Source organism: Dermacentor variabilis, chromosome 1, assembly GCF_050947875.1.
Source record: "Dermacentor variabilis isolate Ectoservices chromosome 1, ASM5094787v1, whole genome shotgun sequence".
Lineage (NCBI taxonomy): Eukaryota > Metazoa > Arthropoda > Arachnida > Ixodida > Ixodidae > Dermacentor > Dermacentor variabilis.
Genome location: NC_134568.1, coordinates 273,162,094 through 273,181,263, shown reverse-complemented (window position 1 = coordinate 273,181,263; position 19,170 = coordinate 273,162,094). Strand labels below are relative to the sequence as shown.

The 19,170-nt window shown below is 51.0% G+C and overlaps 1 protein-coding gene across 2 annotated transcripts in view; it reads left to right on the top strand.

Annotated features, from left to right (window-relative positions):
• Nucleotides 1-8,804, top strand: part of LOC142564782 (T-cell leukemia homeobox protein 3-like) — an 82,668-nt gene extending 73,864 nt beyond the window's left edge. For both annotated transcript variants that reach the window (XM_075675947.1, XM_075675939.1), the window contains one exon: nt 5,639-8,804. In XM_075675947.1, the coding sequence (XP_075532062.1) occupies nt 5,639-5,915 (277 nt within the window). In that variant the 3' untranslated portion in view covers nt 5,916-8,804. The remainder of the gene's footprint in view (nt 1-5,638) is intronic.
• Nucleotides 8,805-19,170: the final 10,366 nt, after the last annotated feature.

The window sequence follows — 19,170 nt, the reverse complement described above, 5'->3', positions numbered from 1 at the left end:
GCAGCCCGTATTCACAAAAAGCGATCACGCTGGCATTCTACGTAAGACGAAATTCCAGCCAATCCTGATGTTGGACATTATATTAGCGAAGGCTAATATAATATAATATAATATAATATAATATAATATAATATAATATAATATAATACAATTTTTGTTCGCACACCTACGAACAAAAAGCTTCGTGAATACGGCTCGGCTTCTTTCGGGGAGCGCCTAATTTCTTCGTTTGGGACCCGAGTTTTCTTGGTGGCACCACTTGTTTGACGCTGCTGTCATTCTCAAGAGATGCCGCAGCTTAATGCATAGTCATTAGGCCACACCAAGCGGTGCCATTTCACACTACCCAATTGTCTTGCATGCCTCCTAATATAAGTGCCCGTGAATGAATGTCAATCAGCAGTATACTCTTTTTCGGTGTGTCGATATCCGGCAGGTCTTCAAAGACCTTCCCTTGCATCAGTTGTCGCTTGCCATGATATGCAACAATCTGCACTGAGGGATGTTCTGGAACATATCTACAACATCGAAGTGTGCCCTTGCCATTGGAAATGATACACGATTGTGCATCGAGAATGCCTCAAATCTGTTCTCATCAATAGTCACCTTATTTTTTTCGCCTTTCTCCATTCCCCAGTTCGGAGTAGCAGGCTAGAGCTGACCTTTCTGCCTTTTGTTGAGTAAAATCTCTCTCTCTCTCTCTCTCTCTCTAGTAGAGCCACAGTCGTATACTAAGTTTGTAACAATAATGTTGGCGCTTGCTTGCAATGCGCAGTGGGATTAATCGACATGGTCGAACAGAAGCTTCCCGCAAAAAAAAAAAAAAAAAAAGCAGAGCTGTCTGCTCTTAAAGCTTGGTCATTGCGTTGAAGAGCAGGAATACTTTCATCAAGATGTACTCGTTGGGAGGAAATTATTCAGTCCTAAAGTGCAGTCAACGAATTTCGCAGGCAATTGACTTGAACATAGTCAAATGTTGATACTGCGGTGGAGTCCTGACAACTGCCAAAAAACAGCACTGCACATTCAGGGGTGGGATAAGTTGGGATGATATTGTGGACAATTGAGGTATTTGCTGATGAGGACACCATAACGGCAGGTGTAGAAGAAAATGCAAAATGTACAGTGCTGGCTGCATCTATATAGTGCAGACTCTTAGGAACAACATGGCGCGTTTGTTTTTTTATTTCCACTTCTCTGGAAGCTTCCCTACGAAATCGCTTCGACTCCCAAAGAAAAAGATAAACAATAAGTAAAGTAACCGAACGATGCCGGCAATAACGCAGCGTGTACATCGACAGAGAGCGCCACCGGGATATTCCATGCCATTTTCGAGGGCTTGACGCGGCGGCGTTTTCCGAGGCTCCACTTCCGACAGATGCATGCTACAACGGTGGGACGACGTCGTCCGTCCGCGACATCGCGCGCCGTGATCTGCGCCGTATGAGCGTCTCTTCCGCTGGCGCTTCAATGAGGCGTTCTCGGAACGCTCTCACACCAGGAGCCGCCCCACGCGCCCAGAGACAAGGATGCTGCGCTGAAAGCGAATCGCCGCGATGGCCGCCGATAAAAACGGGAGCGCGTGGTGGTGCCTTATCGGCGGCCGCAAACCGCGGCGCCAACTCCCCGGCCACTGATGCTGCGCTGACACCCTCGTAAAGAACCGAGGAAAAAGTACCCGGATTTCGGACTCCGCCATAGGTCCCACGCCGCCGCTTCGAGCATGCCGCATGTGGAACGAGTGGCCGAGTTGATGGAATCTCGCGATTTAAGAGTCGACCGCTTGACTCGACGACGCCGCTCCGCCGGCTCATTTCTATATGCGAATGCTCTCCGGCCGCCACCATCGCGCCAGGGTTTCCTTTGTGCAGCCTGCGCGTTTCGTCTTTGCTGCTTTTCATCGGGCCTTCTCCGCTGCATTTGCGCGCTCGTTTCTTCTATGTGGGCGTTATCGTTGTCTACGGGAGTGTGTGCGCGTGGTGTATAGTGTGTGTGTGCTGCGCGCGCGGGCGCGCGAGCTGCTCCCCGCGGGGGAATGGGTACTTTATGTGGGCGACACCATGGTCTTACTTACCACCCCCCCCTCCTCCCATTCTACTTCTTGGCGTTGTTTAGTATACACCGTTGCCTTTTGAAAGCGCCGTATGTCTGTCAAGGCTCTGCATTGCCAAAGTCTACGGCAGCACGCAGCCTCTTGCGTGCGCTGTATAGCAGGGGAATTGTACAAACGTTGTATTCGGCCAGGCTCGCTCTTATGACGCAGAAGTAGCCTGGGCCTCGCAAAGCGTCGAGAAACACTGGGCGCGGGCATTTTCGGGCTCGTCGTCCAAACGCTGTAAGAATGCGTTGTCGTTGGGTAATAAGATGGCTGTCAAAAGTTTAGCCATATGCCGTCAAAGAATGGCGCAAGCACCACCACGTCGACATCTTGCTGTTGCCTCCACGTGAAAGCATACGGCGTTGAACGCCTGAGCAACAAATATGAGGTCGACAGATGATTATTTTCTCCCCACGACAGGAAAGATCGTTGTGGAATTCTGAAGAGCTGGTTCAAAAAATGACCACCGCCTCAAATCAAAAACCACCTTCAACCTCGCGGTGTTGGAGGCCTTGGTTGGAGCGGTTGTACGGATGATGATGGTCGGCTGAGATCTAAACTTTCATCAAGGGACAGCATTTTATGAACTGTCTTCTCTTCCACCTGATAAAGCAAGAGAGAAATAGCATGGTTAGCCTTGGTTAATCTTGATTGCAAGTCCAGGTTAGTCTGGTTGTCTAGCGATGTTGCGGCGTTTAGCCAGTCGTTGGGCGCGCTGTTCGTCTGTTTCCTGGGCGATTCGTTTCCTCTTCATCTCGTTTCGATGTAGATTCCAGGCCTCCGTTTGCTTATCAGAATTGTCGCCGTCCATACTGCCGCCTCAACTGTGGTTGCGGCGCACGCGAGCTCTCCTTTTCAATCCTCCGACATGTTATCAGGCATGTGACGCAGCTGGCGAAGAGAGCGGAGGAGAGCGCAACGACGAGCAACGCGGTGTGACGTCATGCCAAACGGCGGAGGCGAAAAGGCGCGGCGCTGCGCAGCGGCGGAACACCTGTGCCTCAGTGGTACTAGTGGCGCATGCGCTGTAGTGACTAGGGAGTGAGAGAGAAATATCCGCGGCGAGGCGCGCGTTGTGACGTCATGTACCTCCTCGGAGCACCGCCACGGCGAAATCGCAAGTTCGCGGCCAGTAAAGCTTTCGCTTTAAAACGCCGCAATAAATGTGAAAGGGCAGGCTCAGCTGTAGCCTTCGTACTTCACCGACGCTTTCTGCATCACGACGTTAGCGTTCGAAATTGATGCATTGCAAGTTTACCAAAGTTTAAATAGCGCGTTCCAACAGTTATGAGCCCTTAAGTGTATAATATACTTCGGTACTCGTCCTCATATCTAGGAGCGAATAAATACGATTTTGTTATTTCTTCTGAAAGATAATGTATAAAGAGTAGTACAATTTACACCACTGAAAGGATCCCTCTGCAACCTAGTCTTTTTTGGTTTGGCTCCGATTCTCCGATGCTTTATTTCAAGTTCCTAAACGAGCTATCTCGGGCAGCCGGAGACCCGTGCTTTATCAAAATATGTACGGTTCCTGCCTAAATATCACTCTCTCCGTGGCGTCCTTAACAGCACAAATGAGATTCCTATCTTGTTGATCGCATGGAGTGCTGTGCGAGGGAATTGCATAATGGTTGAGTCTCCGGAAGTGTTTCAGGTCGCGAGAATCTCCGCATAGAATTCCGAGAAGTGGAAGAAACAGACAAATAGTGGGTCCATTTAAAAGAGTATTGTTTCACACTCGAAGACAGGTGTGTCAGCGAAACGAGTGCTTCTCGGCATGCATGCGCACACGCTCCGCAGAAAATCGGACAGCCCGCCGTCCACGGGCGTTTACTAAACTCGCTCGACCTTCACACTTCCTCGGCGCGCCCAACTTCTACTCTGATGGCGGCACTTAGCGATAACGAGACACGAACGACGCTTGCTTTTGAGCCCCAAACGCACACGGTCTTTACGTTTCCCTCTCCACTGGTTCATTTATTCATTTTTTATTCGCTGCGCTTGTCGAACTCCAAGACGGTCGGTCGCGCCGCGCTCGCGTTTCTCGGCACTTCTCTCTCGCCATTTTTCTTCTCTCTTCTTTTTCCCCGGTGTGGCACTCACAAAGACACGTTACATATCTAAGACCCGGAGAACGCCCCGAGAAGGTCTCTCTTCCATCTGGCCTCGTAATGAGCACTCTGATGCGCGTTTTGCCCCCTCTTTGTTTATTTTCGTCGCCCGCGACGGGCTAATGCACATGTAGAGGTGCGCCCGCGCGCGAGGGGCAGGCGAGACTGCCGCAGCCTACCTGACAGGAGAGGACTCCGGCGGGCAAAGCCAGTGCCGCTAAAGATGAAAACCGGTCCGACGCCTGCGCAGGGCACCCGCGCTGCGCGTGCGCGCGCTCGAACTTCTCGAGTATAGTGCGCCTGCAGTCCCTTCGGCCGTTAGACGGCGACTGTCGGTGTGCCGCACGAACGGCAGCCCCTGCCCCAACCGAGGCGCCAGCCGAAACAGTGGCTTTACAATATAGCCGACGAGGAATGCCTGGCCCGCGAACTGACCGGCCAGCAGCAGAGCGAGTGCGACGACCGGCACGTGACCGGACGCCCTCCCGAGCAGTGGTACCCAGAATAATGACCTGCAGTGCCAGCTAAGAGAGATTGAAGGCTCATACTCTCTGGCGATCACCTCCAGGGGACGCGCAGCCGTGGCCTCATCTACCGCTTTCTAGAAGGTCCCTCGGTGCCTCGTCAGCATTGCCTATAAAGCAAAAAAATTGCGGCAGCAGTACCGTGAGAAGTGCCGCTACTGACGATTGACAAATTTCTAATGGCGACACTGCCAGCACCGTCGCTAGTGATAGCAATAACGGAGCTCGTATGTTCTTACGTAATTTAAATAAAAAATATATGAGAGAAATCGCAATATTTATACTTATTTCACGTATATTCGCAGCTTCGCCTTCGACTGAGGTGCGAATGAATATGTAAATTTGATGATTCATCCGTCTTATTTCTCTGAGTGTGCGTTTTATTTTTTTGCTCAGCCAAAAGAATTGCGTACACGTGAATAAACTAACAATTTCAAGAAGAACGGTATCAAGAGTGTCTCTGATCATAGTTCATGTCATTATAATCTGGCGCGAAAGACTCAAAGGGGTAGTAGTATGTAGTATATAGACTAAGCAGAGGTTCGCTCATCGCCATAGACATAGGTAAGACCACTGCAGGCTTCCTTACAGGAATGATATAGTTTCGGTTTGTTAGGCTACAGATGGGAACGAGTATGAAGAGATTAATATGAAAAGAAAAGAAGCAGGGAGGTATACTGATGAGGTTAGATATCACAAAAGGTGCGATGGCCACCCTGTCATGTGCATACTACAAATGAGGTATGCTGTTCTCTAACATAACTACCTCTGCTGCTTCCCTTCCTGTGCTTAGTTAGCGTGTGTCAGCGGGTACTTTTTTGGCAATGGCGTCGGGAGTCAGGGCTGTGTGCTCGTGGTGCCCTGCTGGACGCCCGAAACAATGTTGGCTTTTCCCTGCGCAGGCGCCAGACGGCGGAGGAGCGTGAGGCGGAGCGGCACGCGGCCAACCGGCTCATGATGTCGCTCCAGGCCGAGGTGGTCAGCAAGTCCATCTACGAGGGCGCCCGGGACTCGTTGTGCATGAGCAACGCCTCGCTCCACGCCCTCCAGTCACTGCAGCCCTGGGCTTCGGAGGCAGCCGCAGCGAACGCGCTTCACGCGAGCGCCGCCGCGGAACGAGGTGCGGCGGCCGCCGCGTACCTAGCGCAGTCGCCATCGCTCACCTCGCAGCTCTGCTGATGGGCCGCCGGCCAGGCTCTGATCTCGGACTACGGGCATTACGCGCTAAGCCACCTCGACGCGCCTCTGGGACAAAAAGTGTGCGCACCACGCGGAGCCGGGAAAGCGCCGCATGGTGGCTCGGTGCACGCATTTGCAATGGATTCTCGAGTGGACTGCCCCAAGGCTTCGATGTGACTGTGACTGTGTAGGCAGGGAGGTCGTCGCTATGCTGGCCACACTGACGGACTGCATGCCGCGTCGGCTCTCCGCATTCGCGGCCCATCCATTGGCTGCTAGTTCAGTGCACATGTTAAGGCCTGCAGTGCACGCAAGCCGACCGATGCGCACTCGGCGTACGCAAGCTGTGTAGTGTAGGGCGCGGAGGTGGGTGTCGCGTGATATGTTGGCGCCAGATCACAGTGAGCGGCACAATATGCATATTCTGGCGCCTTAACCACGTGCCGACGCGCCTCATCGACACAACATGCTTTAAGTAAGTTTCATCAGGCATTTACTTAACCAAGATGGCGGACCTCATGCTACAAGTGCAACGAATTCGAGACCGTAAAAGCTGAACAGTGTTCCAGCGCAATAAATTACACAGACAAGAGAAGTGACACACGCTTGTTTCTTGCGTCCACTTGTTTGTCCGGGTCCTTCATTGCGCTTGAACGTTCTTCAGCATGCCTTACCAGCAAGACCTATAGTCTTTACGGTGGGAGAAACTGATGTCAGTGTGGGTGACATTAGTGCGTAACCCTCAGTTTACTCAGTGCTGTGAGCGTGATGTCCACTATCACGGTTAAGGCAGTTAAGGTGATTTCGATGGGCGAGGAAGCCAGCTATACGAGAGAGATAGAGAGAAAGGCAAAGGAAAGACAGGGAGGTTAAAGCTTTACGATAACGTAGCGTTGTACTATAGCACCTATTTTCTCGGCACGTGTAACTCCGTGGTTGAGCACGCCTTTGACCATTGTGCTAGCGACTTTCCGCTAGAGTTTCATGATGAAGAGCACTTATTAAGCAACCACAGCTCACCAGCATTGCTTAGTAAATATTAAGCATTTAGATTAGATGTTTTAACGTAAGTTATGTTTACGGCAAACGATGCTGACGAGTTAAATACGCACGACAGGTAGCTTTATCATTCTTGACAGCTATCACTACTTTCTTAATGAGCGTGCACCCACTAAATGCGGCATCTCTAATTTAAGGTCCCGGTCCTTAAACGTTCAGAGACCTTGTACCTTAAAAACATGCCTATCGAAGTTATATTGAAGCACCAACATGACGCGGTCAACCGACGAAGTCACATGAGGGGTTTAACTGCGCCTTAACTGAAAGCGACCAGGAACATAAATACTGTCATATGCAATAGGCGCGCAAAAGAGTGCAAAGGCAGCCAGCAGGATGACGCGCGAGAGAAGTAGTGCAGAATAGAAAAATAAACTCGACCAGCGTGAAGCCGGTAAAACGGGGCGTGAGCAGTTGTTGTTTCAGGAGAGCCACCGTGAGTGAAGCACGCATAGCGCGGCCTCCCCTTCGGCCTGCGTACCCGTCGCCAGCAGCTGTGTATAGAAAGACGTCGTCAGCGCTGTACACTCATTGAAAGTGCCATGACAGCGACGCGAGGTGTGCAAGAACTGTGTACTAGTCCTCCACGAACACTCTCCGGGCCCGAAATCATACAGCATCCGACGTCGCGAACCCCTTGCAAGATGAAACCAGTGTCTTCCGCGTCATGGGACTCTCCGGTGGTGACGACCGTGTTGCCACACACTCAACACGTGTAAAGCGTTTTCTTGTTTCTTTGTCAGCATTATCATTGTTCCTGTACAACTGCGTGGCTTTCGGTTTCCTTTCGTGGACTGCGGACGTGACCTTCGTGGCTCTTCCCTCCTAAGGAAAAAAGCAAGCACCGGCTGACTCCCTTTCCTGTCATTTCTTGTCGTGCTTTTTTTTTTTTCTTCTCTTTCACGCGCCTGGTCCGTTCTGTCATCATTATTACTTTTTTTTTTTTATCGGCGGCCAGCCCCCACAGGCAACCGCTGCAGTGCGCGTTGGAGCCAAAGAAATGCCATAGATGACGCCGAAGCAGCATAAGGCAATATACTCTAGAGTGCGTGCCCCTAAAAGCCGTGTTTTTGTTATCAGCCGCCGCTGCCTAAAGAGAAGACCATATTGACTCCGGCTTCGGGAGATGAACGCTTAGCCGCGTCTAAAGATTTCAAGCCGCGCAGCAAGGCGTACGCCGGATGGCTTCGGCGATGTGGGGACAGTCGCCTCATTTCTTGTTGGCACTATTTTGCCCGTCCGGGTGCACCACGACTGCCGCTCTACCGGACAGTTTTGCAGGCGGGTACAAGTAGCCGCATCACGAAGCCAACGAGTCTTGTAGAATGCACTGTTGAGAGATTCGCTGCAAGCGAATGTAGCCTGTTATGTACATTAAAGCCCTCTTCTAGGCCGTGCTGTACCATACGAAACCATATGAAATGCGAAGAACCCGCAGGCAAACAAGTAAACAATGAATTTTCCTTCTTTTTCTTTATGCCCAGTACTTTATGAAATATTAAGAGCAGAGATAACGCTTAAGGTATTAAGACACGGCAGAGCTACTAAAACAGGCGGCATGATTACTCCAATATTGCACAGAAATTCACGAACAGCATAAAATTGGCAATTGATAGTCATATTTAAAGCGTTTGTATACATATTAATAACTGTGTTGAATAAGCTAGGCTTCCTGAAACGCATTCTCCCTTAGGAGTTTATTTGCTCTGACGGAATTAAGGTCCGCACTGGAATAATACTATTATGCACGGCTCTCGATCAGAAGGTTTAGAACGTTGTCATGTATTATATTTGTAATATTTACATCATAATAAACTCATTCCGTACGCATGACCATTTGCTTCCTTGCCTTTGAGTGTTCTTGTTAGCATCTTTTGTGCATCGCAAAGCTTGCTCTATTCTCATTGTTCATGGAATTCATACAACCATGCATCGTGAAGAGCAAACACTGCAGATGCAAATGATCACTTCGTCTTTTACTTTATCAAACGCGATGTACATGGCTAGGATCCCGCATTTATAACTATAGTATATCATCTGTTTTGGAGAATGTTATAAAGGAATTCCGCCCCGCATAGAATGAACAAAAAACATGGCCTCATCGGTAAGATTTTTATTTTTACTCGTGTCCAAAGGTGCCTTGATTTGCAGCTTCACCCGACCACATGCCCGAAGCCAAAGAATCACTAATGAGGGTACATCTCCCGGTGACAGCGTGCGCACCAGTCCTTCAACGAAGGCACCTGTATGCATACCGAAGACAAATGCAAAAGAGGCCACGTGTAGCTTGAGGTGAAATTAACTTTGTCGAAGGCAGAGACTCCACCTTGCCGCCAAAGCGGCGCGTCAGCGGGCATCAACTGCAGCAGACCATCGCACGGCCGCTTCCGTTTTCTCCAAGCTATGCGCCGCTGGCGGCGTTGTCGAGCTGTCTCGACACTGAGGTCGGTGCCTTCACATTGTTTATAACTGTGCAGTTATATGCGTTCTGACTTTCCTACCAAAGGGGGAAGCCTCGATTTAACGCTTCCTTGTGCATACGAGAATGACAGGTTAAAAAAGTACGCACCTGTCATTCCGCTACTCCTGAATGACCTGTGTTGGCGGAGCCAGTGAACGCTACAGATACGCAACTATGCGATGCTATGCAGATATGTACAACGCTTTGTAGCTACACCGGGCGTTTGTACCAAGACATTAGGTAACATTTAAATTTGAAATGAAAGGACGGTTCCTTCAGAGACATGCTATCAGTGTTGGCGACCACGGGCTGACGGGTGACACATGGTAAAGAGTCGCTAATTAACAAACATCCATTATTTATCCCTTAAACGTTTAGTTTCAGCGGCCTCATCGTAAGTGGCAAATTGAAGCGAGATCTACGCACAAGGCACATCAAATTCTGGAAAAATGCGGTTACCCGCGGAACTGTGGCACGACGAAATTCGGCTATCGGAGTGCGCGAAACCGAAACAGCGAGCGCAAAGCCGAGCTCCTGGAGTAGCCGTTCTGCTTACGTCACCTTACAGCGGGCAGCGAGTGCGCTGCGACACAGAGGAGCACGGAGCCGCACAATTCATGATGCGCAGGTGTTTAAATGCCCTACTTTTATTCTGTCCCGCATCTTCTCCCACGCTTTGTACACACGCGTAATTAAGCCCCTAACGCCCCCTGAACACAACGACCCGAAACCACTACCCGCAGCTGCAGCTGTCAAAGACACAACTGCAAGGTGCAGAGGTCAATCTCGGAGTTGGTGCATTACCGAGCCGGCCCGCGGTGGCTTTCGTTGCTTAAATTACAATGCACAGTAATAGTATGTGCTCCTGTTGGCAGTAGTGGTTTATGTCAGTTGTGGTTTATGCCCTATAAGCGGTTCTGTGGCGCTTTACAGTGAGTTCTCTTTACGGCCTCTTTCCGTGCGTACTTATACTGAGACAGTCTCTCTCTTCTAAGTGATGGGCCAGTGTTGGATTCAGTGCAATTCCCGCTGCATGCCGACTAAGACCACGATACTTTATGCAAAGAAAGAGATATTTTATGCAAAGAAACGCAGAGATGTAGGCCTGAACTAATCTGCTCTAGTCCGCTATACTCTGCAATAAAACAAGAGATGTCAAGCACAACTACAGGCACCCTAATCAGGAAAGCCACCAAACTAGCACTAGCAATGGGAGAGAGGGCGTTGCGCTGCTGAGCATGATGTCACGGGCTCTATCCCAGCCGCGGCGGCAGCATTCCGATGGGGACGGAGTGCAAAAGCACTTGTGTTCTTAGCTTTACGTGCACGTTAGATAACCTCAGGTAGTCAAAATTAATCAGGCGGCTTCGGATCGCGGTTTTCGACTGTAAAACCAAATAATTTATTTCATTTAATTTTAATATAGACAGACCCTTGTGGCTTCCCACTTCCAAGAAAAAGACAGACCAACGCTATGGGCACGATTCCCGTCATGGGTGTGATTTAGAATAAAGCCCGCGAATTATTAGCGGTTCCTTTAATATTCAAACATGTGCATGGACAACCTGAAAAACAAGGCATGCCAACACCAAAGAACAACATACTGCAAGAAGGTTATAAAAATGAGACCTGAACAATCTGAATAGAATGATACCTGAATGAAGTCTGAAGTTGGACACCCGCTACTCTGACTCGTCACTTCTGCAGGAGGCGGAATCACTTATCTTCAGATCACACCAAGAGATAAGAAGACCGTTCACACCTCTCACCAGGTATCTGAGCAGACGGCAGTGCATATATATCAAGCAAGAGCAAACGAATAATGTGTTTACACCAGTCAGGAGAAGGAGGACGAGATGGAAAGAAAGAAAAGGCAGGAATGTTAACCAGAAAAGCTTCTGGTTGGCGACTCTATACGCTGGGAAAGGGGAACAGGGGAATACAAAAACTAGGGACAGACGAAGCCAAGACGCGGTGAATACGTCCACACGCGTACAGGATCACGCAGGGAAAGCGTTCGCACAGGCCACTTGCCCTGAAGTTGCAGAAAAGTGCCTTCAATGTCTTGTGGGCGACGAGCGATGGGGATTCAAGTAACTAGCTTACCTTCTGTTTGGATCGGACTGCTGGTACGATCTGTTGGGAACTCGGCGCTGACGCCCGTGGTTGTACCTGGGTCGCAAGCCCCAAGGGTAGCGTTGGCCTGGCGGCCTGGGGTACAACTGGAAGCATCCGAAGGTCCCGGCAAAGCATGAGTCGACTGGTAACAACAAAACAACTTGTTTATTTTAACATCGCAAAGAGTTGGCGGTCAGGTTGACCGAAGTAGAGAGACGGGAGAGCACTTCACTCAACAGAAGAAATCGGAGCCCTCCCTTTTGCGTCCGGGGGCAGCTGTTTTTATACTCTCGCAGTTGAGGGCAAGAAGGAACCCCTCAAAAGACGAGCACGTGAATGTACAATGGGCTAATGGTGACGCACACTGTCGTAGCGATGCCGTAGCACCATGACGAGCACGATCTCGTAGCACCCTGTCGAGCACGATCTCGTAGCACCCTGTTGTAGCGCTGCCGGTCGGGCACAATGACTGTAATGAGAGGATGGTCCCTGCTTTGGCATCGCCTGTTTCGGGCACAATGACTGGAATGAGAGGATGGTCCCTGCTTTGGCATCGCCCGTTTCGGGCACAATGACTGGAATGCGAGGATGATCCCTATGCGGTCGCATCGCCGCAGTCGCGCTTGGAAACACCTGGCGATGAGCGTTGCGGCGACGACGATCGGGCCAAAAATGTCTGCCGCCCCGCCGCAGTCGCGCCGGCAAAACCACGTGTCGCAGGCGAATCGCAACAGACCGCCCCGCCGGGGGAAGGAGATCCCGATGGACAGGGGACTGCATCCGCTGTCCGGAGGGATGTCGCTCGATGATGCACATAACCGAAGTCGGGCGTCCCTCGACGTTTCTTGAGCGCAGCGCACAGAGAAGGCCTCGTTCTCTCGTTCAGGTTCGCACGGGACACTGCAAAGTGACTTCGGGAGAGTTCACATTTTTGTTCTCGTTCCCGGCAAGCGTTAGAACTACGCTGAAACTCAACCGCTCAGTCAGCAAGCACGGCACAACCCTCACTAAGCCCTGCCAGGCTCTTTCCCCTTTTTATACCACTGCCTAGTTCCTTACAGTAGTCTAGCATCACTCAGAACGCGTCCACAAATTGAAAAATTGCACTAGAAAGCATATCATCACTTTGAAACACTAAACAAAAGCAATATGTTAAAAAAAAATCCTGCCTCAGGAAGAAAAACATCAGTAACAAACAATTTTGAGGCTGATTCCTACGTTAGGGGCTTCGACTTAAGCCATCGGCGTTACCGTTGAGACTCCCCTTTTTGTAACGCACCTCAAAGGAATATTGTTGTAAAGCGAGGCTCCAGCGCAGGAGGCGGCCATTTTTGGGAGAGATGGTCTGCAGCCATTGGAGAGGGCAGTGATCCGTCTCAATGATAAACCTCGAGCCGGCTAGATAGCATGACAATTTCTGAACGGCCCACACGAGACACGCACACTCTTTCTCGGTGGCGCTATACGCCTGCTCACGACTGGACAGCTTACGACTAGCATACAGGACGGGGTGTTCTACTTCTCCATTTTCCCGTTGGCACAGTACAACGCCCATGCCTCGCTCACTAGCATCGCACTGAACAACGAACCCTTTTGTATAGTCTGGCGATCGTAGCACAGGCTGGTTTGTTAGGGCACTCTTTAGGGCGCTAAAAGCTCTTTCCTTTGTCTCGTCCCAGACGACTGTTTGAGGCTCTGTTTTTCTTAGAGCATCCGTCAGGGGAGCCGCGATATCAGAGTACCTAGGGATGTACCTCTGATAGTAGCCGGCGACACCCAAGAACGACCGAATATCGGTCTTGGTGCGCGGTTGCGGAAAGTCTCGCACAGCGGCCACTTTTATTTCAGAGGGGCGGCGACGACCCTGACCAATCACGTGACCGAGGTAGACAACCTCGGCCTGTGCTAACTGGCACTTAGGAGCCTTTACTGTCAAGCCTGCTTCGCGCAGGCGGGTTAGCACTGCCCGCAAGTGTGTCATATGCTCAGACCAGGATGCGGAGAATATCGCTACGTCGTCTAGATACGGTAAAGCGAATTCTTGCTGTCCCCGCAACACTTTATCCATGAGACTTGAAAAACAGTATGGCGCGTTCTTCAAACCAAAACTCAACACTTTAGGACGGAATGTTCCCATTGGTGAAATGAACGCCGCATACCTACTAGCCTCTTCTGTAAGTGGAACCTGCCAATAACCCCTGACAAGATCTAGGGTGGAAATAAACTGAGCGCTACTAACTTTCTCAAGGCGCTCCTCGATGTTAGGGATCGGATAAATTTGATCCTTAGTGATGGAATTAAGCCTGCGGTAGTCGACGCAAGGACGAGGTTCCTTGCCCGGTACCTCAACTAAAATCAAAGGGGAGGTATAATCACTCTCACCTGCCTCAATAACACCGAGCTGTAGCATTTTCTTTACCTCAGCCTTCATAATATCGCTCTGGCGGGGTGACACCCGATACGCCTTGGATCGTACTGGCTCTGTGGAGGTAAGTTCTATATCATGAGTAAGTACAGAAGTCCTACCAGGCCTCTCAGAGAACAGACCTTGAAACTCTTGTAATAGCTGGTGTAGTTCGGTTTTCTGCTCGGGCGACAGCGGTGCTTTACTGATAAGGTCACTAATGACTTGACCGGTGTCTTCCCTGTTCGTCACTGAGCCTAGTCCTGGAAGCTCGACCGGAAGCTCTTCAGGAACGTTTACCATCATGCACACCACTGCTTCCCTTTGTCTATAAGGTTTGAGCAGATTACAGTGGTAAACTTGCTGTGCTTTCCGCTTTCCTGGCAGACTTACCACGTAGTTAACGTCCGACAGTTTCTGAACAATTCGTGCTGGGCCCTCCCACTGCACGTCTAGTTTGTTGTTTAGCGATGTACGCAATATCATGACCTCATCGCCAACCTCAAAACGACGGGCCCTGGCTGTCCGATCATAATAAACCTTGGCCCTCTGCTGGGCCTTTGTCATTGCTTCACCTGACAACTCCTGTGCCCTTCTTAAGCGTTCGAGGAGCTTAAGCACGTACTCCACCACGACTGGGTCGTCGCCCCTACCTTCCCATGATTCTCGAAGCATGCGAAGCGGAGACCGAAGCGAGCGACCGTACACCAGTTCAGCTGGCGAAAACCCCGTAGCTGCATGCGGCGCGGTCCTTAAAGCAAACATCACCCCAGGCAGACACAGCTCCCAGTCAGTTCGATGTTCAAAACACAACGCTCTCAACACGCGCTTCATGACGGAGTGGAGCTTCTCAACGGAATTCGACTGTGGGTGGTACACTGAGCTGTGTAACAGCTTTACCCCACACCTTTCGAGAAAAGTTGTCGTCAAAGCGCTTGTAAACACTGTGCCCTGATCTGATTGGATTTCCGCAGGGAAACCAACTCGCGCAAATATGGACAGTAGTGCATTAACTATCTCAACTGAGCTGAGTTCTTTAAGCGGCACTGCTTCAATGAACTTTGTCGCTGGGCAGATCACAGTCAAAATGTGTCTGTACCCCGTGGCTGTTACCGGCAGAGGTCCCACAGTATCAATAACGAGCCGTCTAAAAGGCTCCGTAATGATAGGTACCAATTTCAACGGCGCCCTCGATTTGTCCCCTGGTTTGCCCACCCGCTGACAAGTGTCACATGTCCTCACGAAATGGTCTGCGTCCCGAAAACACCCTGGCCAATAGTACTCTTGCAAGAGACGGTCCTTAGTTTTCTTAACTCCTAGGTGTCCGGACCACGAACCCCCGTGTGACAAGCGCAACAGATCCTGACGATAGCATTGAGGCACGACCAGCTGATCGAACTCCACTCCTCGGCGGTCTAGATACTTCCGGTACAGGACTCCACCTCTTTCCACAAAACGCGCAGTTTTCCTGGCGATACCTTCTTTGACATTGCAGCGCACGTTTTCCAGGCTGCCATCCTTTTTTTGCTCGGCTATCAAAGCCGACCGGCTGACTTTTAGCAACCTATCAAGTCCGTCTGAAGTAGGCGCGATGAGCAAATCAGTAGATAGCTCTTCTACCTTTCCCGAATCGGGATTTTCCTCTCCAGTATCTGGTGCCTTTAACGTTACAGACTCAAGTTTATTCAGTTCGGGCGTGCTCGGAATATCAGCTTGCTGCGCCTCTGACCCTTTTTCGTTGTTTGATAACGTCGGCCCCGCAACTACCGCCTTTGCAGCGAGCTCCCGAACCTTCGATCTGGTTAAGGCCTGAACACTAGCTTCACCAAACAAAAGCCCCTTCTCGCGCAGGAGGTGATCGGACCTGTTTGAAAATAGGTACGGGTACTGGGGTGGCAGCATAGATGACACTGCCGCCTCCGTCTCAAGCGCTCCGAAAGGTCCTTCAATAAGCACTTTTGCTACCGGCAGACACACGCTATGAGCTTCCACGGCTTGCTTGATCCATGCGCACTCGCCCGTGAACATATGGGGTTCTACGTAAGACGGGTGAACTACATCCATCGTAGCTGCGGAATCGCGAAGCACTCGGCACTCTTTCCCGTTTACGAGGAGGTCTCGCATGTAAGGCTCGAGAAGCTTCATGTTCTCGTCAGTGCTGCCTATTGAAAAAAACACAACTTTTGGTGTTGTTTCCGGACACTGCGCCGAAAAGTGACCCGGCTTCTGGCACGTATAACAAACGCCCGCTCGCCTCATCTCGAACCGCTTTCTGCGTTCGGCTTCGGCTGCCGCCGTCTCCTTAGGTTCGGTCGCACTGCTTCCACTCGCATCCGCACTACGCGTGTTCCCCTTTGCTCTCATGGGTGTGAACTTCGGCCTCTCAAACTTCGAGCCAAATTCACCCTTTTGACCGTCCTTAGCTCCGCGAGCTCGACGCGTCACAAACTCCTCGGCTAGCTCAGCGGCTCTAGCCACCGTACTCACGTCTGGCCTATCCAAGACCCAGTATCGCACGTTCTCCGGTAACCGACTATAAAACTGTTCTAGCCCGAAACACTGCAGAACTTTATCGTGGTCACCAAACGCTTTCTCTTCTTTGAGCCACTCCTGCATGTTCGACATAAGCCTATACGCAAACTCTGTATATGACTCACTTCTGCCTTTCTCATTTTCCCGAAACTTCCGACGGAACGCCTCCGCAGACAGCCGGTACTTTTTTAGAAGACTCGATTTCACTTTGTCGAAATCCTCTGCCTCCTCTCTATCCAAGCGAGCGACTACGTCGGCCGCCTCGCCGGGTAACAAAGTGAGCAAGCGCTGTGGCCACGTTTCCCGAGAGAACCCCTGCTTCTCGCACGTTCGCTCAAAGTTAACCAGGAACAAACCAATGTCCTCTCCAAGCTTAAACGGCCGCATCAGGTCAGTCATTTTGAACAATACTCGTTCTCCTGCACCGTGTGCCTGACTTCCATTACGAGCGCGTTCCATCTCTATCTCGAGACGCTTCATTTCCAAAGCGTGTTGACGGTCACGCTCTTCTTTTTCTTTCTGCTCTTTAAGTTCGCGCTCCTGTTTCTCTTTTTGCTCTTTAAATTCGCGCTCATATTTCTCTTTTTGCTCTTTAAGTTCGCGCTCCTGTCTTTTTGACCTCTCCTCAATAGTCTCAAGGCATTCCGACAGCTCGTCATCCTCAGCCTCTAACTCAAGAATAGCCTTTAGCAGTTCAGGTTTTCTTAGTTTGTCTGAGACATCCAGACCCAACTCTCTTGCAAGCTCCAACAATTTCGGTTTGCGCAACGACTTCAAATCCATGGCTGCTCTGAATGCTGCTTTCTCTACTGCTTACTATTGTCTTGCCGCAAACTAACCCGGCAGCAACGACAACCACAATTACCAGCTCTGTTTCTAACACTAACAAAAAGCCTGGCAAAGCTCAGAAGAAGAAAGTCCCGCACTCACCAAACCTCGCAGGCAGGAATTCCGCGCAGTCGTTCCGCTGCAGGCAACCAGTCGTCACACAGGGCTCGTTGCACTGCTCCCGGATCGTCGTTGAGCTGCTCAGCATACAGTCAACTGCATCTCTTCGCTGCTGGCCTCCGTTGTCGTGATCTCACCGCTGGCAGACAGTTGTCTGAGGTCGGAGGCGATCTCACCGCTGCCAATCAGATGTTTGGGATCGGACTGCTGGTACGATCTGTTGGGAACTCGGCGCTGACGCCCGTGGTTGTACCTGGGTCGCAAGCCCCAAGGGTAGCGTTGGCCTGGCGGCCTGGGGTACAACTGGAAGCATCCGAAGGTCCCGGCAAAGCATGAGTCGACTGGTAACAACAAAACAACTTGTTTATTTTAACATCGCAAAGAGTTGGCGGTCAGGTTGACCGAAGTAGAGAGACGGGAGAGCACTTCACTCAACAGAAGAAATCGGAGCCCTCCCTTTTGCGTCCGGGGGCAGCTGTTTTTATACTCTCGCAGTTGAGGGCAAGAAGGAACCCCTCAAAAGACGAGCACGTGAATGTACAATGGGCTAATGGTGACGCACACTGTCGTAGCGATGCCGTAGCACCATGACGAGCACGATCTCGTAGCACCCTGTCGAGCACGATCTCGTAGCACCCTGTTGTAGCGCTGCCGGTCGGGCACAATGACTGTAATGAGAGGATGGTCCCTGCTTTGGCATCGCCTGTTTCGGGCACAATGACTGGAATGAGAGGATGGTCCCTGCTTTGGCATCGCCCGTTTCGGGCACAATGACTGGAATGCGAGGATGATCCCTATGCGGTCGCATCGCCGCAGTCGCGCTTGGAAACACCTGGCGATGAGCGTTGCGGCGACGACGATCGGGCCAAAAATGTCTGCCGCCCCGCCGCAGTCGCGCCGGCAAAACCACGTGTCGCAGGCGAATCGCAACAGACCGCCCCGCCGGGGGAAGGAGATCCCGATGGACAGGGGACTGCATCCGCTGTCCGGAGGGATGTCGCTCGATGATGCACATAACCGAAGTCGGGCGTCCCTCGACGTTTCTTGAGCGCAGCGCACAGAGAAGGCCTCGTTCTCTCGTTCAGGTTCGCACGGGACACTGCAAAGTGACTTCGGGAGAGTTCACATTTTTGTTCTCGTTCCCGGCAAGCGTTAGAACTACGCTGAAACTCAACCGCTCAGTCAGCAAGCACGGCACAACCCTCACTAAGCCCTGCCAGGCTCTTTCCCCTTTTTATACCACTGCCTAGTTCCTTACAGTAGTCTAGCATCACTCAGAACGCGTCCACAAATTGAAAAATTGCACTAGAAAGCATATCATCACTTTGAAACACTAAACAAAAGCAATATGTTAAAAAAAAATCCTGCCTCAGGAAGAAAAACATCAGTAACAAACAATTTTGAGGCTGATTCCTACGTTAGGGGCTTCGACTTAAGCCATCGGCGTTACCGTTGAGACTCCCCTTTTTGTAACGCACCTCAAAGGAATATTGTTGTAAAGCGAGGCTCCAGCGCAGGAGGCGGCCATTTTTGGGAGAGATGGTCTGCAGCCATTGGAGAGGGCAGTGATCCGTCTCAATGATAAACCTCGAGCCGGCTAGATAGCATGACAATTTCTGAACGGCCCACACGAGACACGCACACTCTTTCTCGGTGGCGCTATACGCCTGCTCACGACTGGACAGCTTACGACTAGCATACAGGACGGGGTGTTCTACTTCTCCATTTTCCCGTTG